Genomic DNA, 22997 nt, shown 5'->3' on the forward strand with positions numbered 1-22997 from the left:
GTTGGATATGCATCATCGTGATATCACTGATATATTCGGTCTCCCAATCTTGACTCACAGAAACATGTGTCAGAATGCGCCCACCAAGCACGCATTCTTCATGACTGCGGGCACCGCAGCGCGAGCGCAACGCTTCACTACAGCCGTGTGGTAATTAGAGTCCACGAGTGGCGTATCAAGTTGGATATGCATATACTTACTTGCCTGTGTGGGGCGACAATGTGGAGGGTGCGTTGCAACCACCACCAGGTCTGGACGAAATCCAAGGTCGCTATCTGTGCTCACGATGAATGCATTGTCAGCATGACGTTCATTACTACAATTGGACCACTCAGAGCACACCCGAACGAGCAAGTACCATTCAACAACCACGGCTCGCAAGCCTGTCACCATGGCGCACCGCGGACCGCGGAGCGATCCGATCGAGGAGATCAGGATATCCACATCGCTGACGTTTGAAATTTACAAGGACTACGCAGCCCTGAGCATGGCATGCCGCCACTATCTGAAGTTCCGATAGTACCGCAATTACCTCTGTGTGACTCCTGTCATGGATGAGCTCGCGTTGAGATACCGCCGACAAAGGTACACTGTCAAGCGGTTGTGATATCTGCTTGAAAGAAGCTATAAGTGGATCTCTGCCACCAGCTGTGCTGGCGCTACTTCCCACAGGCGACACCACGTTGCGAACGTCATGCGTCTCATCATAGGTTGGGGGACGGCATCTGCCCGGACATTGCCATTGTGGAGGCCAACAGGGCCGGAGCCCACGCGGAGCTAACGTAATTGCTCTCTGTCCGGACATAACGGGGCTTTTACATGGAAAATGCTGTGACTGTGTACGAAAACGTGCTTCTCGACGTCGCAAAGTATATGAAAACGTGCTTCTGGAGCATCGCAAGGTACCACCTCCGATAGTCGGCTCTGTTCCGGAGCGAGGTCGGATCGAACACTTATCCAGCTGTACCACACATCTTACATGCTATGCTTGATATCCAAGCCGCTATCGGGTACAGTCTTGTTCGAGGGGTTATTGCGATGCATATAAGGGCCTGTGGTTGTGGTCTTGTCATACCTACAACCACAACCTCCGCCCCCACATCCAAGCCAAGACTTGCACAACTGCAACTACAATGGCCGACACCAAGACTATACTGTATGTCTTTCCACACATGTACCGCTTACAACCTGAGGCTTACATTCCTCGACAGATTGATGGGCCTTACGGGCTCTGGCAGGACAACTGTGATTTACCCAGTTAATGTCATCCGTCACCCTCGGACTAACGCGCGCACTTGCAGTTTATCAACTCAGTGGCCGGGACGCAGCTCCCGACAGGTGGCCATAGCCTGATGGTCTGCACGACTGAGGTGCAGTCAGTGACATACCAACTGGACGGTCATTGTATCGAACTCGTCGACACACCTGCCTTTGATGCGGATGAGGACGGAGATTGCATGCAAAAGCTCTATAAATACCTCAGGGACAGGTTAGGATCGGTCAATGTTTGGAGGTAGAGCTTTTCACCTGACAGCCTTGTTGTATAATTCAGGAAAACTGCCGGAAAGAAAGTGGTAGGAATCATCTATACTTGCGACATCACGAAGAACAGGGTATCATTCGATCCCTTCCGCAACTTGTGCGGCGATGAAGCATTGAAGAACGTCGTATTCGTAACAACTAGATGGGGAAATATCAACCCGGCAACCGAGGAACACAACGAACAGGCCCTCCAATATAAGCTCCAGCACGAGCTGAACAGCGCTGTGGCCATTGTTCGACACGATAACTCGGGGCCCTCCGCCAAGGACATTGTTCGCTCACTGCTGTGCAAAATACCGGTAGACCTCGCTTTGAGGAGGTCCGCGCCGGGAGCCATCTTGCAGATCGGATCCTCGTCTCCGGCGGGAGTAATTTACCCTCCAGCAGACCCGAGCGTCGGGTGCTGTGTAGGTGTTGGCGGGTCTGCTCGTTCCACAGGAGGGCAGCAACCAAGAATGTCGGGGCGGTGGTACAGCGCACTTCACCGATAGATGCAAGGCAGCTTCTCTTCGAAGCATCGCCAGCTAGAAGTGGGCAGACAGAGCGTTTGAAATTGCGTGAGGATATGCTATACCATGCGAGTAACCTTATGAGCTATTGTAGAATATGGGCGAGCTGGCTTGACTTACATGTGTCTGTTATGCGTTCATTTATTCATAGATGACTGTACTATTGCTGTAATGTTGGCCATCGAATGGCATGTATGGATAAAATATCTTTCCTGTGGAGTGCACGGACGTGACGGTCATGATCTTGTCAAACCAGATCTCCTGTGTTAGCTTGACCATAAACCAGAACGCCAAGAGAGACTTATACCCAGCCAGCTACACCACGCGCCGTAGATATCGCACGTCAATTAAATGCCTATATAGAGCGGCCATCCTCCAACAAGGGGCGCTCTATTTATAGGCTAGGGGAGACCGGTTTTATGCAACTACAACGGTTATTCACTCTCCGCTTCATAGCAAGCCGAATCGTGATTCCAGTATGTCCTCTATACCGCCGCTGTCATCCAGCTGAAACCATATCGTTGTCCCTGTTATAATCAATGTGTGAGTAAGCGGATGGGAATAGGCAGAGCGCCCAGGAAACAACAGCCTACTTTGGTGAAGTATGGCTGTAACGATACTTTGTCATGTCCGGACTATAAGCCCGAGCGTTGATTCCGAGTTCCGCATCAACCCCACTTGCGCACAAATATTCTCAGGTAGATCTATCGATATGGAATTAGCTATCAGTTACGCACTGCCTTGCATGCATCACAGTACCTGAAGTAACCGTAGCCGTATTTGATAGAATACATCGATGGATTGTCTGGGCGCGCGTCATGACTGTCACTTAGACGCGCGCGATGATACGAACCGTATTCTGTCGGCTGTGGTACCTGCCGTAAACGGCTCTGCGCGCGAGTTCAGGGCGGCTTCCACATGTCATACACCCTGCGTGGGAGCATTATCAGGAGGGTCTTCCTGTCAATTTTTGACCTGCCCACCTAGTGGCCTCGGGCCCACATATACTGACTCCGAGGCAGATTATGATGGTGCTTGTCGCCACCGCTCTTCGATGCGCGGATCTGAGACGGCCACCCGGATGGAAGGTGGGCTTTGAGGCAAGGTGCGTGCGTGGGCAACAGCGTATGAGTGTTGCACTGGTTTTTGAACCCGGTTGTATTCTCGAAAGAAGCGTGGCTGTGGTCCAGTCGTGGTCATATGTAAAGCTTGCATTTTGAACCGGTGTGTTTACAGAGCCATCGTAGCCCTCCCCCCTCCCCTCCCCCATTTCTCCCTCTGTTATAAAACAAGTCATGATGGACGATCCACAAGCGCCTCGTGTCATCTTGTAAGTCACCCGTGTTCAAGCACCTGATGTCACTCACGAATTTCATCCTAGGCTGTTGGGCCCTACAGGCACAGGAAAAACGAGTGTAAGCATGCAAATGAGCGTGAAGACAAGAAGAATTTCGAGCAATGTTACCACAGATAATCAACCAACTTTCCGGGAGCTCCTTGGTTGTTTCGGACAACCCTGGGTCCCTCGAACCGGTCACGACAGCAGTGCAAGAAGCGTCTTGCGAAATTGACGGCCGGCCAGTCTTGCTGATCGACACACCCGGTCTCGATGCAGAGGAGGGTTTGCGTAGTGTAGTTGGGATCATTGCTGACCTACGGAATCGGTAAGTCACGCGCACCAGCATTCATCTAAATGCGGTGGGCACTCTTCCGCTCACAGCCAGAATAGCGGCATGAAATTCAGCGGTATCATATACACGTGTTCTGTGAACGAGAACCGCGTAAGACCCGTCAATGTCTTTGATGCGTTCCGCAAGCTGTGTGGGGACGCTGCTATGCCCGTCGTAACCGTGGTGACGACTGGCTGGGATCACCTTCGGGACCGCAGTGTCGGTGAGAAGCGCGAACAGGAATTGCGTTCGGAGAAGCATGGCTTCCGCCCTGCACTTGACCGGGGCGCGAAGATAAAACAATGGGACGCTAAAAATCCTCAAACGGCAGAGGCCATTGTAAAGGAAATCTTGCAGTCAGGTATAACACCGGTCACGCTAGCATTATCCCGGGCTACAAAAAGTAATCACCGGGTGCACTCACCTCAGGAGGAGCCAGAAATGCAGTATGGCTGTCTACCTTTCACAAGTTGCACCTGTCGCGCAATATGGTGCTTCAGGAGGGGGCCCAGAAAGGTCACAAGTTAGACTATTCCACGACACTTTCGTCAGTCCAGTCACGGTGCTTGTCGGACAATTCGATTATATACGGGTGTGTTGATGGGCATGTAACATCGTTGTTGCGCTGAGTTCAGTCAAAGACAGTTCGAACATTAGAGTTATACTTGCGTTGAATCCGAGTTACTAGTAGCTGCCTAGCAGCAGATGCTCCTGATCGTGTTAGAATGTCCTACGGCGCTTGACGAGAAACATGAAGCGCGGTGGAGCATCTAACATAAACAAAAAGTCTGTGCCCATTGGCTGGATTGAACAACCGACCTCACCATGACCATACAAGTGGCGCGCTCTACCACTGAGCTAAACGGGCGCTCCCAAGGATGACGCTGTTGAAATCACTGCAGTCACGTGGCATAAGGTCGACTTGCCGCAGCTGTACTGGTTGGAAGGAAAGCTGTACTTCTACCAACTCTGCCCTGTATTACCCCCACAACATCTCAACCTCTGTAGCTTCTGTATACATATGTACTCTCCTCGTCAAAGCTATGGCTCCCCGCCCCCAGAACTGTCAAACAATCCGTTCATCGACCACCCCGCGAACGCGCTCTCGCGATTTCCAGACATCTCGGCTGGTGCTGATACAGCCAACTCAGGACAGTATACCTCATGGCTACAGCAACCTGGACAATCAGGCTCCATGCTGGCATCGAATTCCACCGGATATCCAGGACAAAGCGACTCCTCCATGTATGGTGGTGGCGCGTATCAGCAGCCACAGCCAACAGGATGGCATGCGAGCCCGGGATACTTCCAACCCCAGCGGGCGTATGGTGCGCCACCCATGCAGCCGCAGACCACAGGGCGGCCGGGATTCCAGCCCTCGAGCTCTTTCGGTCAGCAGCTCGCCGCGCAGGTGAACACTGCGTACACCGGCGTGCCGCAGCAGCAACCGCAATACACAGGATATCCACAGATGCAGGCGCCCTCGCAGTTCGGAGCCGGGTACCAGCCAGGCTATGCCTCTCAGCAACCGCAGCAAAACCCGCAGTATATTGCCGAACTCGACCCATACGGGCCAGGATCACAGCCATCATATAGTGGTAGCGGCGCCATCGGTTACCGACCCCCACACCCGCGCGAGTACGTCCAACAACACAAAGCCGAGCTGGAAACCTGGGATAGCTACTCCTGGAAGCAGGTGCGTCTACAGACCGGGCGCGTTGCGTGGCTCCCAATCATTATTGCGCCGTAGATTCAAAACTCGTTCGATGCACTGAAAGAGGCGTGGGGCGCGCGGAAACGTGATATCGAGAACAGAGCGCGGTCGCTGGGAGGTGCAGGCTTGTTCGGCGGCGGCGGGTACGGCGGCATGTATGGCGGGCAGGCCCAAGAGCTCGCCCGGCTGGAAGGTGTACGTATGGCCATTTATACGTCACAGCCTTTCTAACTTCATTTGCAGCTCGTGAGGGAAGCTGAGTCCAATTTTGGTGCGCGTTGATTGCCTGTAGCCGCCCATACAAGCTGACGGTCGTTATGTTCACAGACTCGGTCGCAGCTTCTGCATTTCAGATGCATGAAGTATATACGGGCTATCGACAGTCTGGCGACATCGCCTCCAAGCGGCGAGTGCGCGAGGCCATCAATGCTGCGCTCGTCAGTCTGCCCGACTGGCCGCCCCAAGCGTTCTAGTAAATGCTTGATGCTGTGTGTCGGATGAAGTCCGCTGGCACACAGATGTTCGTTCTCTCAAACTTCAAACGGTGATCTAGTTGTATTGTTCTGATAGACTCTCACGGACGTTGTTATGCTATTGTGCTATAGTGTAGAACGCGATGACATAGGAAAGCTCACGATTGTAATGTAGCTTGGAGAAATCGGAAACGGGATTCAATCATCTTTCCTCTCACGGTTGTATCCACATGTCTATCAGTTATTCGTGAGACAACGGATTAATGTCCTGGGACATGCATACAGGAGCGATCGATAATACAACCTAATGAGTGGCGGGATATACAGAAGCCGAATTCCGACCAAGAGGAAGACAAAGGTATCAGCAGAGCCAGGTAACGGATAAGGAGACAGAACGGCACAAGATGAGACGGAGTCGGAGGGAGAGAGAGGGAGAGGCGGGCGGTGGGTCGCGGATTGCAGAGGGCAGAGTACGAAAAGACGGGACAGGGCGTACAAATGCATAATGATCGTGATAAATAGCGGAAAGGCTGGGGCTGAAGAACGAAGTACGGGCGCCCCGTGCGGAGCGACGAACGGTCATCGCTTAGCAAAGATCTTGTTGAGCAGACCGAGGACTTTCGGCACGTTGAGCTGCACGTATTCGAGGTCTAGGAGATGCTTATTGTCCTTTTGCTGTAGTGAGGGGCGCTGATGTGAGCTGCGATTCATGCGCAAAAGCGTAGATACGAACCTTCTCAAGAAGATCATCGATGTTGAGGTCCATTTCTAGGATAGCCTTCTCGCGACCTTTGTAGTGTAGCGCAATGATGAATGTGCCCGGCGTTGGCGATGTGAAGTTGAAATAGATGTTAGGTCGTCTACGCCAGTCACGGTGAGTGTCTAGGCCAACAGACGTCGCGATATCTACGTACCGGTTATCGGGGACATTGCTCTCCACAATGATTCCCTCCTTCTCCAATTGCGCATGGGTAAACCGATACGGCCCATGTACAATCGGTTTCGCCGGCTTCTTCTCCTTCCCGCCGACAGTAACGACGCCGACACCCGTCGTCGCACCCTTGTCCTTCGTCGCGGTGAGACGAACGTTCTGCAAATACGCCTTGTACTGCTCGAGCTGCGTGCGGAGGTAGTTGTTGTGGTCACAGATTGTCTTGTACACGGCCTCTAGCGACTTCGCCTCCTGGATGACCTTCTCGCGCAGGTTTCCGAGGTGCACGAGCTCCGCAGATACCTCCTCTTGCATGAGTCTATAGCCGTCGGCGCGCTCGATGATCTTGTACTCCTCGAGCTCCCGTAGCATCTCCTTGACTTTGATGCCCTTACGCACGAGCGTCGCATCCTTAGTCGTCGCAGCGCGCTCCGCTAGCGCGGCCAGGTTAAGGGGACGTTTAGTGTCTGATGGCGGAAGGGAACGGATAAGCTGGACGAGATTGGACTTGGCCTCCATGTACAGCATGTCTGTTGTAGAGACAGAGTCCATGAGGGCACTCTGGATATCCTGGATGGGTGTCTCCCAGCGGCTGTAGAGCTGTAGCTCGATCGCGCGATTCTCCTTGCGAGGCACTTGTGAAGGTGCTGCTCCAAGCTCATCAGTTAGAATGCGGAGGTGCTGCTTCTCGTTTGGTGCCTATCCGGCGTGTTGTCAAGAGAGTACTCAGTACCTGGAGATGTCACCTACCAGCACTTCGATATGTTGAAGGATAAGAGAATGCGTATTGTACAACTCATTGAGCGTGATGTTGATCATGAGGTCTTTCTTCGACAAAGCCATGTATTGATCCATCTATCAAAGCATGGTTAACGAGTGAGATATGATATGACTGAAGCATGTACCTCAAGTGTATCATAAAAATCTCCAACTTCGCATAGATTGTTTAGGAATTGATTGATGCGAGCCTTGTTGTTCTCAACGAACGGGTTCAAGGTGATCATGTACGCCTCTTTTGCGTATGAAGGTTTGTTCGCGAGATTCTGTAGCATCTTCGCAATCTGGGCCGCCTGTATAAGCACCTACGCATGATGCGGTGACACCTCGACTGACCAAAGTCAAGGTTCGTCTGGGGAATTTCGCCGGTACACCCTCAACTAACATGTAAGCCTGCGGCGTAACAATGGCAGGGTTGATGAAGCGTAGGAAGAAGAAGCCGCCAATCAGCGAGCAGATGGCGTAATCTGTCGCTTCTGGATACTTCCGCTACAGGAGAGAATAGCGAAGCTATAAGTCAACAAAAAGACATCAGAGGACAGTCAACGGAACGTACTCGTGTGAGACTCCTAATCTGCTTGCAGATCCACCGAATACCATACGGCACACTCTCCATGCTGTCGATAATCGTGAGCAAGAAGCTGTTTGCAATCTCCATGAGCATCGTCAACCGCGGTGCGATGATCGCTTGCACGTCCGGATTTGCCGCCGCAACCTCGGGAGCTACACCGCGAGGCAAGTTGGGCGGAAGAGAACCAGTCTCTTCCTCAATCTGCACTATCATTTGTTCGTAGACCTTGACCGGGTTGATCTCCAGATTCAGGTCCTTGTGTTCGATGAGACTGTTGATGCGTTCCGCAAGCACGCTCTTGAGATAGCTCTGTCCGGGCCCGCGGCGAGTATAGGTCGTCATCATGCGTGAAACAGGGGTATTAGCACGTAATAGAGAGCCGAACTCGGTAGCAGTCTCGAACTGCGAGGAGAGCACAGACTGGAACATCGTCAACAGCAAATGTTCCTCGCGGCTCTCGTACTGGTTTCCGTATAATGTGAACATGACCGTCTGCAGAAGAGTGTCAATCTCGGTCAGGCTGACTAGCCGACATAGATTGGCAATATGTCGTGGCTCGGACTGGAGCAGGAAGAATAGGTTTGAGTATTGTTGCAGCTTCCGGTCGTCAGGGTAATGGCCCTCAGTCGCGTCCACCTCTTCAAGATGTTTCTCAACTTCGTTTTGCTGCCATAGATCCTCAGGCCATCTGAGCATCGACAACACCAATACGACATACCTCATCGAGGGCCATTCGGTTCTGGATGAGTAAGCCGATTCGAGAGTCGAGAAAGCGGACATCGCGTTCGAGCACAAAGTTGCGTTTTGACTGCGCAGATATGCGCGACTTGAGTTCTCTCAGCCGCTTTTGTGCTTGCGGATGCGTAAGTATATTTCATCCCCAGACATACAGGACCAGAACTCACCTCGACCCAGCTCATCCTCGACCTCTACGTCTTGCTCAGCCGCCATGCTGAACAGCGCGGTAACACTGTACCGATTGGTGTTTCTGTTTGTCAAACGCCTTGACGACATACTGCCAGGAGACTGAGGAGAACTCGGAAGATCGGAGTAGGACGACATCGTGGGGCAGTCTGAACGGGGAAATCGGTGGATGACGAGGAGGCGCGTCGGTAGCGTGAAGGCAGTAGCCACTGGCCCAGTAAGAACGAAGGAGCGTGGTGTGTCGTCAACGGGAAGGGGGGTAATAGTGGTCGAGAGGAAGTTGGTAGGGAGCAGCGTTGGGCGCGGTACTTACCGGTCTTACCGTTTGCAAAAGATAGTCAATTTATCCTATATTTGGACTTATAACATAACACGCTCGTGCTGAAATATTGCCGCCTTTTTCAATCATTCTACTCCCGAGCTCATGCGAACAAGATCGCAACAGCGCAGCCACATATTGGCAGTTCTCGTCAGAGAGTTGATGAATGTGTACTGTGCAGTATATATGATTGATCCGAGAAAGGTCTATTCCCCTGCGGTCTGCGACTAGCCCGTGGTACAGGCTCTCGGCTGGAGGATTTGCTATTACTCTCGCGAACCTTCAAGGCTCACCACTGCTTTGGTCGGAGACCTTAATCGAAGAAGCTCTATAGTAGTGTCTATAGGTGCCGCAGCGCAGCTGTTGTTCAGAGAACAATGATTGCTGCATCTATCAAACTGAAGCACAGGTCGCGAAGCCCCACATATAACTGCCTCCTGCTGAGGTGCGTAATACCCCACGTCCTCTCAGATCTCAGTCCTGCAGATATCAAGTATTCGACATGACCCAACTTCCGCTCGGAACGCAGGACTCTGTGGCAGTAACCCCCGTGTCTCACTCTCTGGACCGGCGCACATTGCAACTGTATGCCGACCTCTTTTCTATACTCCGGTCTGATGCACTGCTTGTCGCAGCTCTTTGCGAAGCGGTCCCCCTCCAAGAGATAGATTCACTGTTACAGACGATAATGCTCACACTGTATTACCCTAATGTCCGAGGCGAACGCCTTGCCCTGATCGTACTGCAATCGCTTATGTCCTCTCGCTTCGAATCTATTAGCGACCTCAGCTCTCTTCTGAATCAGAACACAGCTCTTTTGCGGTCATTGATCACATATCTCCGTCGCACTCCTGGACAGACCTATCTCAAGGCCGCCATCGCTCCGAGGGTCAAACGTCTGGTCGAATGCGACCATCTCAACCTTGAAATTAGCCCAGTCAAAGTCTACAATCAGATGTTAACTCAGATACAAGCGGATATCGGCACTTTGCCGTCTGGATTGCCTCGACATGTGTCTGCGGACACTGCAGAATTGGACCCTAATGTTCAGGCTATCATTGCACAGCGAACCACGATGCTTCAAGGGATCGCAGATAGCTTTCTCTCCGAGTTGACTATCAACGAAGCGAGCGTCCCGCACGGAATCCGGTGTATTTGTAAATGGATACACGAACAAGCACTTGTACGTCAAGTTTCCTGCTCGGCGTGTTTATTTGTTCATGTCAGATATTCCAATGCAGGGCCGTTTTCCCAACGCCTCTGAACGCGAGATTTCCTCTCTCATTGGCACCGTGTACTTCACCTGCCTGATCAATCCAGCGATCGTAGCACCCCACGCATACCAGCTCATTGAGGGAATTCCGGCAAGATATCCGCGCCGAACGCTGACTACGGTCCGTGCAGACATTGTAACGATAATGGCTCTACTATAACTAAATGTTCTTGTAGATTGCGAGGATGTTCCAGCGCTTGGTCACCTCGCTGCCGCCGGACCAGGAAGCTCATATAGCTAAGCTTAGTTCTTTTACTGAGAAAAACCAGACGAAAGTGGATGGTTTCATGGGCAAGCTATGCGAGGTCAATGAACAGGACACGTCATCCGAGGTATGTCTCTTCGCGGCAAGTAGTTAAATTTGCCACTAATCCTTTAACTAGGATGCAAACGACGAGGGTGATGATGTGCTCAACATTACAATGAACGAGCTCTATCACACGCATGACCTTTTGCTGAAGTATGGAGTGTCATTGGTGCGTGCCCTACGTCCGCCTTTGTTCACATTACAAACATTCCCTGCTCAACAGCCAGGCGGAGAGCGCCTACAAAGCATATTGGATGAACTTGGGGCTGCCCCGTCGCGCCTTCTTCCGCAAGAGAACCCCATCATTCAGCTGACCCTGGTCCACTGAGTTGTTTCTATTACCATCGTATTAGTACTCTTGCGTTCGGATTGAGACTTACTCGCTTGTTGGGAGTATGTACCAGGGACCACACATAGTTGGTTGGAAAACACATGTTCATACATTGATAGTACAGAGGGATACGAGTACAACAGTACGAGCGATCGTACGCGGGAACGCTGAAGATGCAGTCTACGGATAGTACTACATGTATGGTGGCAACCATAATAACATATATTGATGAAGGAGTGGAGGAATGACGATGAAAATAAAGAATGGCATGTGTCCATATAAACGCACCAATCGCATCCGGAGGTAAAAGTACACACTAGAGTGGCCCCATCACTGCCTGAGAGCACGACGCGCCCTCTTGCCCGCCTTCTTCCGTTTCTCCCTGGCCAACTTGCGAATGTTTCCAACATCCGGCGTCTGCAAGCGCGTAGCAGCCTTCCACACCCTCGCTGGTAGCACGCTCTTCCGCACGGCCTTCGCATTCGACTTCGCGATGGCCACCCGTCCTCTGACACGCTCCTGCACAGAGCTAAGCAGGCGTCCTCCAAACTCCGTCAGCTCCGCCGCCTTCGTAAGCATGCGCTTGTGCTCGTGCTGGACCATCGCCTGTAGTGCGAGCGCGGCGTCCTTCGAGCTCTCCCAAACTAGTGCGGTCTGCCGGAGGATGGCGTACGACAACTCGTCGAGGGCATCCAAGATCTCTTGGATATCCCTCATGACCACAGATGCGACCGAGTGGAGACTGAGGTAGTTTGACAACGATGTGCCCGACCAGGTACCGACGGCGAATAGCGACTCGTCCGCGGGTGCAATCTCCCTACCCTTGCCTTTACCCTTGCCCTGGTGATGGGTGGGCGAAGGGATCAGAGCAAGAGCAGACTTGCCAGACTGACGTACTGACGGTGGCGGCGGGGTGGGACGCAAAGCCAAATCGGTATCACGATGCGATTTACCCGCCCATGTGATCAGGCCGCAGCCGCAAGCACACTCAGACGGCGCATCCTCCGACGCCGAATTGGGGGCCGCATGTTCGGTCGACGGTACCGTGGACGGACCAGCTCCCGGTGTAGAAGTAACGATGGAAGGGGAAAGCACCGCCAGCGCAAGATCCTTCAGCGCCGAGGGAATAAGTGCCGAATGGGTGGCGGGAGCCGGTACTGACTGGTTGATCGCGGGCGTAATAGGGCTCGCTAGACTCCAAGTTGGGGGAGGCGCGGTCTGCTGCTGCGACGACATGGATTGTAAAGCGGCGTGATTGAGTGAGCCCTTGATGGCGCACCCCAACACGACAGAAAATACTGCAAGACTATGGACCCTTGAATTGTAATTATGAGTATACACTAGAGAAGAGAACGTACATTTTCCATGCATGTTTGACTGCAAGTCGCTGCGCTGGCTTCCGCTCGTTAGCAAAGAACAACGGGCGCAGCGCGCGAGTAATCTGCCTGGTTCCTGCGCGGTCGACATCTTCCTGATCCACGACGGAGGAGCCGCTTGAAAGAGCCACAATCTTCCTACGAGAAACGCCCAGTGTCTCCCAATGCTGCTCGGCATCGAGCAATTGGTCGGCGGAGCAGGGCAAGTCGATGATACTGAAACCCTGTGCCAAAATCGGAAGATATAAGGTGTGATCTGGCAAACATGGAATGGTAGAAGGTAGAAAGACAATCGCTAGTGACGGTCGGTCTAAGGGAGTGAAGCTCGACTGAAATACGATGAAGTCAGATTCCAGCCAAGAGAAATAGATATACCCACAACGTCGTCGGCACTCAGAACCTCAGTCCGGTCCAACACCGATACGACGCGGTTGTGACTTGAATCACTCGCTGAGAGGAAGCGAACGTAGCCGTCGATGAGGCCGACGATCTTCGACGTAAGGGTGAGACCTTGCCCCTTGGCTGCTCTTTCAAGGAGCTTATCGATAAGCGACCACTTCACCGCGGATGAAGAACCGTAGAGAACTATGTAGAAGTCGGGGCTGATTGCAGCTTCGCACGTATCATCCTCTGGGACCACAGGCGTGGCATGCGCACCCGGATCCGCAGTAGTAGGCGCCGGGTCCGTTTCCGGGACCGAGTCAGCTGTCATAGAGGGAAGCACATCAGCGTCGATATGGTCTACGACGTGGTCGTAGGACGTGTTCAGTAGTGCGTCCCGGGAGCTAGTGAGTGGGTCGGGGAACGACAACCTGAGGTCGCGAGATTGGACGATCGAGGAGAGCGATGCATTCAACGAGTTCGAATTAGAACGCGACGCCGTGGCACTAAGCGTGCTCATCATGCTTTGATCCAAAGCAGCCTTAACTCGTTGTTCCTCCTCATGGTCTTCAGTCTCTTGCTCGTCGGGTATAAGAGGTGCGAGATCGCTATTGTATGCCACCGATCGGGCAGTCAGCGACAGCGGGAGTCTAGGCGACTCATCAGGGAGATCGTCAGCAAGGCCAACCCAGGCGTGCACATCGCTATCGCGCGAGCTGCCATTGCTGTTGAAGGACTGCCGCGAGGAGGGTCGGGCGTCGAGGTCGCGATCGCTGGAGAAGCCAGCTACAGAGTCAGTATCAGATGCTCTGCTGCTAGCGATGTCAAGCCAGTCAGAGTCAGACATGCTCTCGAGCTCCGAGAGGCTGTTGCGGTCGGATGAGACCATGTTCATGGTAGGAGGATGCAGGAGGTGAGGCGGAGGGAGGCCACAGGCCTCTTTATATAGCCGGCTTTCGGCCGGACGCTCGGGGGATTGACCGAGTAATTATGATAAGATAAGTGTTGTCGTCACGATCATCAAGCATATCGATTTCGTCAAGCTGGCTGCTGCATCACTCGTGTAAGTAACGCCGCGACCAAGTCAGAATAAATGTCGCGACCGCCCCTCTTCCCACTCCTCTCTATCCTCGCTATTTATTTCCGCTCCTGAGGCAATGGGCCTCATCGACCTCCCGGATGATGTCCTGTTCGATTTAACTTGGTATCTCTCTATTGAGGACGTGTTGTCATTGAAACAGGTGGGCGCGCATCCCTATTGTGTACGGTCAAAGCAGCCAGCTCATGCTTCGTGCATGGCGTGAACGAATCTCTTCACCTTCTCGCAGACATGCCGTGCACTGCATGCATTCGGATCCTCGGATTACTTATGGCGTCGCATGATCCAGGACGTCGAGCTGCCTTTGGACCTTCCGTCGGGTGTACGTACAAGTTCACTGTCACACGATGAGCTACGGAGTGCCGCAATCAAAGCGATGCGCTTGGACGCAAACTGGAGTCGTCGGAAGCCGCTCCTGAAGCGCGTCAAGCCTCTCGTGCGCGACGGGAACGGCCCATTCGTTGACGATGTGCAATTCGTACCCGGCGGCAAGTGGCTCTTAACAGTGCAGCGATACCTTCAAATCCACTGGACCACGCGCATAGTTCTCTGGTCCTTGGAGGATTTGGAGAATGCCTACAGGGTTGCAGTCATCGAGACTACTGGGTCCCATCGCAGCTCGTCTTTGGATGTCCAAGATGATGGTCAGTCTATAACGGTCGTGACTGGTCTGTCCGGCTGTCAAGAGTATGTGTCATTTGGTATACCTGGCGCCTATCTCTAAGAGATCGTATAGAATTCTGGAGGTCTATGCCATATCCTTGCAAGATCCGGATGACTTCTCGTATCACATTACGGCAACCCCGCCGCTGTCTAGACGGATTGTGCTGCCCCCGCATCCTCGCGACCCGGAACAGACGCCGGTCATACATGAACTGACTGCTGTTGAAGATGTCATTGCCGGGACCGCGCTGGTGAATGAGCATCTGTCTCTGCAGATCTTTCTAGCCAGCAGCGAATCTGGCTACTTTAGGTGGGTCGATCCAGAGATCACTGAGGTCAGTCATTAAAATAGCCCACGCGACTTTGGCTCATCTTGATTTGTTTCCAGTCAATCTCGATATCGTGGGTGAAGCTATATAATGGGCATCTTATCCTATTAGGCATGATCGGTCCTAGCTTGGTGCTACGCATATACAAACTTCCCAACGCTGTCAACGGAGGCCTACACGCTGGATCAAGCGGCTTGCTCGATCAAGGATGTGCTGATCTTGGACCCGTAATCTATCAAGCCTCACAAGAACTCAAGCACGAAACGGAGCTGCAAAACATCAGCCGTGTGTCGTCCCCGTCGACATCGTCTATATCCGTCCTCATGATCTACACGCTCCGCAACCAGCCCACCAGCATCGGCCAAGTGATGCGCTTCTCGCTCCCCTTCTCGCCTCGGACTATGTCATTCGCGTGCGAGACAAAGTACTTCCTGCTGTCCTCCGAGGTCTGGGTGCCCCTTGCACAGGTCGGCCCCACGGGCCGCGCCGTTTGGCTTGATCATAACTGGGAGACTGAGCGAAGGAGTCTCCTGCGATATCACCCCAGGTGCGACCTGATTGGGACGCTGCTGCCACCAGACCCTGCGTTGCCATTTACGCCGAGCGGATCACATTCGATGGCATTCGATGAAGCGACGGGACGAATGTGTCTTGGTATGTATAACGGTGATGTGTATATCCTGGACTGGGTGCGATAACTGTTGTCGGTGAGTGGGGAAATCATTCCTCATACGAATTGCCTAGCTAACTATAATCTCCGATGGCCTGCTCTCTAGTCAGTTACATTCTACGGGCTCGCAGTGCTGGGATCGCTATGCTTCTCGTTGCCAATGTTCAAATCTCAAATTCAGTGGGCGTATCAAGAGAACTCGTACATTAACATGTCTGGACTTACTCATATATCTGGGACAAGTGTGGGGCATTGTCCTACCTAATATATAGTTCTTCGTTACATTCATTGCGTGCGAGCTGATGGCCTCAGATGATTTACTGAGATCGATTGATGACTGAATAGTTGAGCGCAGTTTCTTATAACAACCAGTTGCCCGCCAGACAAGGTGCAACACTATCATACCTTATCATCTCGTATAAATTGATCTTGACAATCTACCTGGGCCTTCATGACTCCGGAGCCATGTCTTCACGACGCTGCCTAAATCATTGTGCTGGACGGGCGGACAGGTAATGCATGGGTCCTGAGGCAAGTGGAACGCATGGTTATCCATGCGCACGGCAGTGTGCATAGTCAGGCTCGTTAAGAACCAGCGGAACCAAGCTATAATCCGATCCATTCTAGGTATATGATTGATCTACCTTTACATTTAAGCCCAGTAAAGTCATGAACGCCCCTCAAGCAGAGTCAAGCAGAATGTCCGCCACTACCGACAAGGGACGTTAACTTAGTCACATGCGCAGATATGCTCGCAAGTACGCACTCTGTTCAGCGATGCCGTACACAGTCGCTTGGGTATGTGCAGCAACTTCTAGTGGCGCAATGGAGAGGTCGGCAACACGAAGGTTCTTCGTGCCGTATACCTACACAAGAACCTCGGGATTAGCACCACATGACCGAGTAAGTTTTCCCGGACAAGAAGCGCACCCTGAGCTCAGAGTCGACGACACCGTTCTTCTCTCGCGGAAGCATGCTCGCGCTGCCGCAAGCATGGTAACACGTGCTACTGAAGTTCTTGAGGTACTCTGGACGGAAATGAATGCGTGAGATCAGATTGTGGACCTCGAACGAACAGCGGAATACGACCAGAGCCGTACCTTTGATCTGTTCGTCCGTCTGTACCTCCGGGCCAGGGTCCATCTCACGCACGAAGCCAGACTTGAAAGGCTCTGTGTTTGCCACGAGTCTCGCAAACTTGAAGTTTTCCGCGAAGATATCGAGGTCTGTCCGAGATGTCGCCGGCAGTCCAATCATCAGCCTTCCATCTGGGGAATGAAACGGTAAGCGACATTGATGACGTACCCTGTGAGCATTCAAAAAGATGCGGATCGATCTCAGGGTGTTCTAAAGGATCCTTGCTTTTAGCGTGCTGGAGATGTATCTCGTCAGTGCTTCTGCAAATCCTCGCCAGATCCCACTTATGAGACTTACCACGACACCCCTATGCGAATCCAAAAATGCGTCAGACGCGAAATTTTGGGTGATGCAAAAAGTCCTCACCTTGAGAATGGATGCTGAAGCACAGCCAAGACACTCAACTATCGCATGGCCCCTCAGTTAAGAATCTAACATAAATGCCAGGTATGCGTACGTATGCTTTGCCGCTCTCCGGCGCCGCTAATTAGGAATTAAGTCAGGTTCAGAAGGATCACACATGACAAGCCACAAGACGTACATTTGAACGTCATGTATGTGGGCACGGCAATTAATTCCATCTCCGGGAGGGTTTTGTCCTTGAGTATGCGCAGCTGGATGTCGTACTGCTCTGCGAGCCCCGGAGGCAGCTTTTCGCTCTTCTTCTTATCGTTGATGTATTTAGTCACTTCATTCACGATCGCATCCGTGGCGTTCGGACTACCGAGCTGCAGAGGAAAGTATGAGAACGCGGTGATACCTAGACGGTACAAGCTCTCGTCTCCCGCTACGCTGTAGGGGCATCACACGGTAAGCCAAGCAACACTTCAAGTGAACCATTGACCTAATACTCACTGAAGTCGTGCGTGCTCCTTAGCGACCTCGGGGTCCCGCAGTACGTCGGCGGTCTTATGTGCAATCTTTGAGTCCAGCTCGTATGAGAGGCCTAAATTGCATTGTCACTGAGACGTTCACCGCCAGCATGAGCGTTGAGAGTACCAATGAAAGTGTGGTCCTGGACATTCTCCCCAACACCCGGCAGCTCCACCTTGATGGGAACGCCGATCTTATCAAGCACATCGCGGCGGCCAATCCCGGATAGCTCGAGGATCTGCGGCGATTTGAGCGCCCTGTAGAAAGACTGCAGGTCAGCTAAATCTGGTGATTAGCGGCGTAGATCTTGATGTGTACCCTGCGGTGATGACGACCTCTTGCTTCGCGTGAACCTTGTGAAGCTTGCCACCGTGTATGAACTCGACACCGGTGGCAACGAGGTCTTCGCCAGGCTTGCCCTCGCTGAAAAGGACCCGCGCGACGGTCGCTTCCGTGAGGACCTGCGCGCACCCGAAATTGGCACCATGCGGATCGAAAAGAGACAGTGATGTCGCCTACCGTGTAGTTGGGTTTGTTCTTGAGCGGAAGGTAATACGCCGTCGCAGCGTACGAGCGCATCCATTGTGTCTTGCGGTCAAGGTTTGCTGATGCCTCATAGCAACCAGTGACCTATAACTCTGCCATGAGCAAACCCTCACATGGGTCACGAAGGGACGCACATCGCCACCATAAGGATCATGCAAGAGCCGGAGACCCTGTTTCTGCAGTGCCTCCAGGAAGATCTTGTTCGCAGGGAGGGACGTCAATGGGACAGTGGTCTTAAGCGGCCCGCTGGTACCACGGTACTCGATATTGTGGGTGAAGGCGTACTCCTTAAGTTGTTCCTCAGTCGCTGCCGTGAACCTGCGGCCGGCACATGAGCAGGCAGCGAGGGGGAAATGGGAGAGGCGCGCACTCTTCTGTACGCATCGTGTACTTCTGATACGCCTTCCAGTTCCAACCCGGGTTGCCGAGTTCCTCCCATGCGTCGATATCCGCTGCCGGGGGCTTGATCCATGCGCAGAAGTTAATGGCGGAGCTACCCCCTAGATACGAAGATGAGCCTTATCACGAGTAAGGCGTGGATGATGTGTATCAGACTTACCGAGCCCCTTCCCGCGATTCCAGATGAGCTCACGGTCATTAGAGTACTTCTGAGGAGTGGTCTTGAAGGCCCAATCATACTGTCATGACTAGAGTCATGATCGGGGGAACGAACACGACCTGTCAAGACACGTACCTTGGGATTTCCGAAGTTTGCGCCCCAAGTTGCTCCGCCCAGGAGAATCTTCGGATCATCAAGGTTGGCTTCACCAGCCTCAAGGACCAGCACACTCTTGTCGGTGTTTTGGACGAGTCTTCCAGCAACGGTCAAACCAGCGGTCTGTCGTCAATGAGTCCTCAAGAACCTGTGGGAAAACAAAACGTTAAACCACGTACGCCTCCGCCCAGGATCACATAGTCGAACGACTTGTTGGCGATTTCAGACAGTTGGGCGACCATGGCGTTTAGACGTTACGGAGTGTATTATCAGTGAGCAGACCGATCGCCTGCATGTCGCGCTTATAAGACGAGAATCTCATGGTATCTCGTAAAGCATGCCCGGCGTCTGTAGTAGCGCCGCGAAGAACTTGATCTCGCAGGCCCTTCTGATAACACCACGCGATGAAAGAATCATCGACCAGAGGAAGCTAGAGCGGTCATGACAGGACGGCTAAGCGTTACCAAGGGATTCGCTGTCGGATTGTACTTTGAAACATCGAGCAAGACGCCTCAAATATATTTCCTGGCGGCATGCGACACATGCTCGAAGTGCGTGCAGAAATGAAGAAGATGGTGTTAAGCGGACGAGGGTCAAGTGGCCGAGTTGGGAACTCACCGTTAGAGTTGCCATCAGCCTTCCTGGAAAGTCGAAGTTGCGAACTGTTTGCTCATGTTTACTATCATGGGCGCTCCCAGCAATCTTCACAGGAGAATCTTTGTTCCAAAGCGGCGCCACTGGCTGCATCTTAGTCCCAGCCGGAAGCATAGCGTGTGACAACAACTTCCCCGCTGAAAAGGCTGATGGGAACACCGGTTTGCAGCGGCACCCAGTTTTTGCAACTTCCCTCGCAACTGGCCATTTATTGGCTGCCAAATGTCTTTTGATGCCTTGTCGAGTTGCTACGTCCCCTTGTTTCCTCACGAACGCTCCAGGCCCTTGGGTGCGGTTGCCGACCTGTACTAGAGTTGAGTGCTTCTTTCCGCTCCGGATCTATCTGATCTGGTAATATAGGCGCTCCAAGCAGTTATATTTCATGATTTCTTCACGGCCTTTTGGCTCAGTAGCGTGAGAAGAATGGAAATTTTCATTCGTGTATGTACGTCATCTATTGTATTCACAGTGTACACAGCACTTAGATGACCAGACCACCCCGACAATCCCGGAGTCTAGTAACGTTTTGCGCACCGATGCCAGCACTTGCCTGATCGGGTATGCTACCCCTGAAGATTATTGAGCGCCCGTGGTATAGCCTGCAACATGATCAATATGACTACAATCTTCGCGATGCTGATACCTCAACTAGAGCATCGCGCTCGCCATGAAGAACAGGTGTCCAGGATGGGGCGTGAGAACTCATATGTGGGGTGCCGATACCCGATCAAGAGGCCTCGGGTCGAAGGATAGGTCTGGTACAGGTCGGCAATCGTATTTGGATAGGCGTGTGAGCACCACCAGCCAGCAAAGCGGGCCGTCGTGCGCATGAGCACCGCCTACACGGTTTCGGGCCTTTTCCGCCCGCATCAGAACGATTCACGAGTCTCATTGGGCATTGCCGGCACCATCAATCGGCGATCGTCAATGTCTCTGAGCGTGGACGCAAATTCCATGGGGATCTGAGAAGGGACGTCGCGAGCGGTTACCCACTATGTAAGTAGCATGGAGCGCAAACAACAAAAGTCGCCGTTCTGCTCTTCTGCCGTCGCTGTCTTTCCCTGCGTACTTCTCTGGCTGACAGCAGGATGACCTCTGCCGATGCTACTTTAGCCCAGCAGGCGTGAGTCGTAAATGAGTTTCAATCGAGGACGGCTCTTTTACCGAGTGCCTTCAGCATTGGCCCGTGCCTAGCAGGAATTTTCATGAACGTCTTGTGAGTAGATTCCGATCTCAAGTGCAGTATCAGCGGTGGATTAATACGTGCCTCATTGGGATAGGCTGTATGGCATTATGTGCTCGCAGATATTCTTCTATTTCTCAGTACACAGGACGTTGGTATGCCCTTAATGTTAAGCAGAATAGAGTGCTAATTAATTGCCAGCGACCGAGCGTGGATGAAAGCTTTTGTGAGTTTCTTCCTCGCCCGATATCCGCGGGACAGGATAGATCGATCTATATTCCAGGTCGGATTGCTCTTTTTTGCCGACACACTGAACTCTGTATTCAACATGTGGTGGATCTACAATGTGCTGATCAACAACTATGGTACGGTGGTTGTTTTCTACGTTTCCCCAAGCAGACGTTCAGCCTGGTTCCGGCGATTCAGGGAATCTCGCAGCCCTCGAGAACGCTGATTGGCGTAAGTTTTCGGACCGTCACGGGATACCTCTTTCTCGCTCACAGTGATGTGTCTCTTCCCCAGTGTTCGAGTCAGGTGAGTGCGCCCCCGCCAATTAATGGTGCAGGTCATGACCCCATCACCGCGTGTTACAGAGGAAGCGTTGGGGGTAAGTTCGACGCTGCAGCCTTCCGCACAGGAACAGAAAAATAAAATGACCCCAATTGCAGGGCATCATCGCCATGCTGGTCCAGAGCTTTTTCGCGTGGCGAATTCTCAAGTTAACACGGAATTACTGGCTCGTAGGCACTGTAATGGTCACAGCGCTTGTCGGCGGCCGTACGTGCAGTCTCGCTCTTCTCCCTCGGCCATCCACTTACGTAGCTCCCTCTGTCTCCAGTTTCAGGGATCGGTACAGCGATTGGGGTTGCAATGCTCCCACAATTTGCCGGCCTGCAGCGGCTCAAGGTACGCGCCGTTTCTATCTATGTCATTGCATAACTATACGGACGTCATCATGGCCGCGTATTACCGCGTAGGTTATCGTCATTTTGTGGTTGGTGGGAACAGCGGTGTGCGACGTGATTATCACGCTGTCGCTGACTTGGCACTTGGTATGTCCCACCCGGACAACATACACCTGGGGAATTCACCATCTCACAATGCCATATTTACCCGTAGCGGAGCCATCGGACAGGCCTTTCCCGGACGAACACCCTGATCTCCAGAATTGTCCGCGGTGGGTTGTTGACGATCTCCTCTTGCGAGCTAGTTCACTGACGACGTATTACCGTGTGCAGTCACCGTGTCGAACGGCCTTTTGACAGCAGGCTTTGCATTGGCCGATGTCACTGCATACTTAGCTACAGTATGTGTCTACTGATCTATTTTCACTGTATTTCTGACCTGATCTCCACGTCTGCGGCGCAAGCCGCGAGGGATCCACATTGGTAGGTCTGTTTCTAGGCGGGCGTATTACTTTGCTCTGACCGACACATTTCATACAAGCGTTCAATTATGCCCTGGTGAAGCTGTACGTTTGAATTCGCTTGCAGCCTTCTTGGTATCACGAATGACGAGTAACTGTAGATATGGCAACTCTGTGATGTCAAGTCTGAATTCGCGCGCGTTCTTGTCGGATTCTTCGGGCATGAGTAGTTCGTCGTACGGGAAGGACATCGCGCTCAATCTGGTGCGTGATAACATGCATCTCATTGGAGACCTTCCGTAATCTGCCTATCCAGAATCCGGACGCGTCTCCCGTTGGCGGAATGACTCGTAGTCGAGCGTCGCGCCCCGCACAGGTACGCATGTATAAAGAGCCGGCCCCGAACCCCCACTGAGCCCTGCCGTAAAACTCCTATTTCAGGTTGTGGTCAACGTAGAGACCCATGAAATGATAGACGTCGGCGAACACGACCATGTAGACAAAGGAGACATCGAGTGGGCTTCGTCAACCGAGAGTCGAACACAGGAGCGCAGCGATGACAAGGTGCATGTCGCAGTCTAGTATTTCTCCCCGCTTTCGCTTTCATGCCTGGGTCTCAAGTAGAGTGAGTGCTAGTATTGCGGCCGAATTTTGTCTCTGGAGC

At 52.6% G+C, this 22997-nt stretch overlaps 9 protein-coding genes and 1 non-coding gene across 10 annotated transcripts; 5 read left to right on the forward strand and 5 right to left on the reverse strand.

Annotated features, from left to right (window-relative positions):
• Nucleotides 1-1133: 1133 nt before the first annotated feature.
• On the forward strand, nucleotides 1134-2033 carry POSPLADRAFT_1155715 (hypothetical protein; the record flags this gene model as incomplete). The annotated part of the gene is made up of 4 exons (XM_024486975.1): nucleotides 1134-1156; nucleotides 1212-1257; nucleotides 1302-1489; nucleotides 1553-2033. The coding sequence occupies 4 exons, from the start codon at nucleotides 1134-1136 to the stop codon at nucleotides 2031-2033; spliced, it is 738 nt and encodes a 245-aa protein (XP_024334542.1).
• Nucleotides 2034-3076: 1043 nt separating this feature from the next.
• POSPLADRAFT_1049948 (hypothetical protein) lies at nucleotides 3077-5908 on the forward strand (the record flags this gene model as incomplete). Its single annotated transcript, XM_024479884.1, has 9 exons — nucleotides 3077-3156; nucleotides 3433-3466; nucleotides 3522-3715; nucleotides 3772-4082; nucleotides 4222-4313; nucleotides 4599-5417; nucleotides 5472-5630; nucleotides 5679-5706; nucleotides 5763-5908. 9 exons carry the CDS (start codon nucleotides 3077-3079, stop codon nucleotides 5906-5908), a joined length of 1863 nt encoding a protein of 620 aa, XP_024334543.1.
• Nucleotides 4513-4589, reverse strand: POSPLADRAFT_t155. Its single transcript has one exon. It is a non-coding gene; the product is annotated as a tRNA-Thr (tRNA).
• Nucleotides 5909-6159: 251 nt separating the features above from the next.
• Nucleotides 6160-9222, reverse strand: POSPLADRAFT_1174287 (hypothetical protein). Its single transcript, XM_024488283.1, has 9 exons — nucleotides 9093-9222; nucleotides 8906-9039; nucleotides 8173-8853; nucleotides 7953-8105; nucleotides 7745-7900; nucleotides 7590-7694; nucleotides 6823-7538; nucleotides 6642-6768; nucleotides 6160-6583 (listed from the first exon to the last, which is right to left on the reverse strand). Exons 1-9 carry the CDS (start codon nucleotides 9199-9201, stop codon nucleotides 6488-6490), a joined length of 2277 nt encoding a protein of 758 aa, XP_024334544.1. The 5' UTR covers nucleotides 9202-9222; the 3' UTR covers nucleotides 6160-6487.
• Nucleotides 9223-9932: 710 nt separating this feature from the next.
• POSPLADRAFT_1155941 (hypothetical protein) lies at nucleotides 9933-11062 on the forward strand (the record flags this gene model as incomplete). The annotated part of the gene is made up of 3 exons (XM_024487009.1): nucleotides 9933-10613; nucleotides 10672-10824; nucleotides 10880-11062. The coding sequence occupies 3 exons, from the start codon at nucleotides 9933-9935 to the stop codon at nucleotides 11060-11062; spliced, it is 1017 nt and encodes a 338-aa protein (XP_024334545.1).
• A 370-nt stretch (nucleotides 11063-11432) lies between these two features.
• On the reverse strand, nucleotides 11433-13993 carry POSPLADRAFT_1067785 (hypothetical protein; the record flags this gene model as incomplete). Its single annotated transcript, XM_024482226.1, has 3 exons — nucleotides 11433-12647; nucleotides 12700-12941; nucleotides 13097-13993. The coding sequence occupies 3 exons, from the start codon at nucleotides 13991-13993 to the stop codon at nucleotides 11672-11674; spliced, it is 2115 nt and encodes a 704-aa protein (XP_024334546.1). The 3' UTR covers nucleotides 11433-11671.
• Nucleotides 13994-14255: 262 nt separating this feature from the next.
• Nucleotides 14256-15820, forward strand: POSPLADRAFT_1049951 (hypothetical protein; the record flags this gene model as incomplete). Its single annotated transcript, XM_024479885.1, has 5 exons — nucleotides 14256-14339; nucleotides 14427-14884; nucleotides 14934-15195; nucleotides 15249-15736; nucleotides 15769-15820. 5 exons carry the CDS (start codon nucleotides 14256-14258, stop codon nucleotides 15818-15820), a joined length of 1344 nt encoding a protein of 447 aa, XP_024334547.1.
• A 719-nt stretch (nucleotides 15821-16539) lies between these two features.
• POSPLADRAFT_1061434 (hypothetical protein) lies at nucleotides 16540-19372 on the reverse strand (the record flags this gene model as incomplete). Its single annotated transcript, XM_024481378.1, has 18 exons — nucleotides 16540-16568; nucleotides 16626-16725; nucleotides 16790-16887; nucleotides 16960-17085; nucleotides 17165-17231; nucleotides 17294-17303; nucleotides 17363-17400; nucleotides 17454-17479; nucleotides 17538-17788; nucleotides 17852-17942; nucleotides 17996-18126; nucleotides 18188-18330; nucleotides 18389-18499; nucleotides 18550-18733; nucleotides 18786-18915; nucleotides 18975-19053; nucleotides 19110-19253; nucleotides 19310-19372. The coding sequence occupies 18 exons, from the start codon at nucleotides 19370-19372 to the stop codon at nucleotides 16540-16542; spliced, it is 1821 nt and encodes a 606-aa protein (XP_024334548.1).
• A 537-nt stretch (nucleotides 19373-19909) lies between these two features.
• On the reverse strand, nucleotides 19910-20748 carry POSPLADRAFT_1041613 (hypothetical protein). Its single transcript, XM_024477941.1, has 4 exons — nucleotides 20437-20748; nucleotides 20278-20376; nucleotides 20145-20225; nucleotides 19910-20097 (listed from the first exon to the last, which is right to left on the reverse strand). The coding sequence occupies exons 1-4, from the start codon at nucleotides 20488-20490 to the stop codon at nucleotides 19993-19995; spliced, it is 339 nt and encodes a 112-aa protein (XP_024334549.1). The 5' UTR covers nucleotides 20491-20748; the 3' UTR covers nucleotides 19910-19992.
• Nucleotides 20749-21535: 787 nt separating this feature from the next.
• Nucleotides 21536-22915, forward strand: POSPLADRAFT_1049953 (hypothetical protein; the record flags this gene model as incomplete). The annotated part of the gene is made up of 11 exons (XM_024479886.1): nucleotides 21536-21574; nucleotides 21636-21744; nucleotides 21806-21873; nucleotides 21945-22019; nucleotides 22087-22144; nucleotides 22206-22273; nucleotides 22337-22355; nucleotides 22414-22438; nucleotides 22495-22597; nucleotides 22650-22709; nucleotides 22775-22915. 11 exons carry the CDS (start codon nucleotides 21536-21538, stop codon nucleotides 22913-22915), a joined length of 765 nt encoding a protein of 254 aa, XP_024334550.1.
• Between the last annotated feature and the right edge of the window lie 82 nt (nucleotides 22916-22997).

This window comes from Postia placenta, assembly GCF_002117355.1.
Source record: "Postia placenta MAD-698-R-SB12 unplaced genomic scaffold POSPLAscaffold_17, whole genome shotgun sequence".
In the NCBI taxonomy this organism is placed as follows: Eukaryota; Fungi; Basidiomycota; class Agaricomycetes; order Polyporales; family Adustoporiaceae; genus Rhodonia; species Rhodonia placenta.

What these genes read in the sequence shown, in the direction of transcription:
- POSPLADRAFT_1174287 (XM_024488283.1), bottom strand. Translation starts at nt 9,201, where the DNA reads ATGTCGTCAAGGCGTTTGACAAACAGAAACACCAATCGGTACAGTGTT. An exon ending in CGAGGATGAGCTGGGTCGAG is followed by an intron (nt 9,040 to 9,092) that starts GTGAGTTCTGGT and finishes CGCATCCGCAAG; the next exon opens with CACAAAAGCGGCTGAGAGAA. An exon ending in AGCAATGTCCCCGATAACCG is followed by an intron (nt 6,769 to 6,822) that starts GTACGTAGATAT and finishes TGACTGGCGTAG; the next exon opens with ACGACCTAACATCTATTTCA.
- POSPLADRAFT_1041613 (XM_024477941.1), bottom strand. Translation starts at nt 20,490, where the DNA reads ATGAGTTCTCACGCCCCATCCTGGACACCTGTTCTTCATGGCGAGCGC. An exon ending in TTCATGGCGAGCGCGATGCT is followed by an intron (nt 20,377 to 20,436) that starts CTAGTTGAGGTA and finishes TGCAGGCTATAC; the next exon opens with CACGGGCGCTCAATAATCTT. An exon ending in AATATAACTGCTTGGAGCGC is followed by an intron (nt 20,098 to 20,144) that starts CTATATTACCAG and finishes GAAGCACTCAAC; the next exon opens with TCTAGTACAGGTCGGCAACC.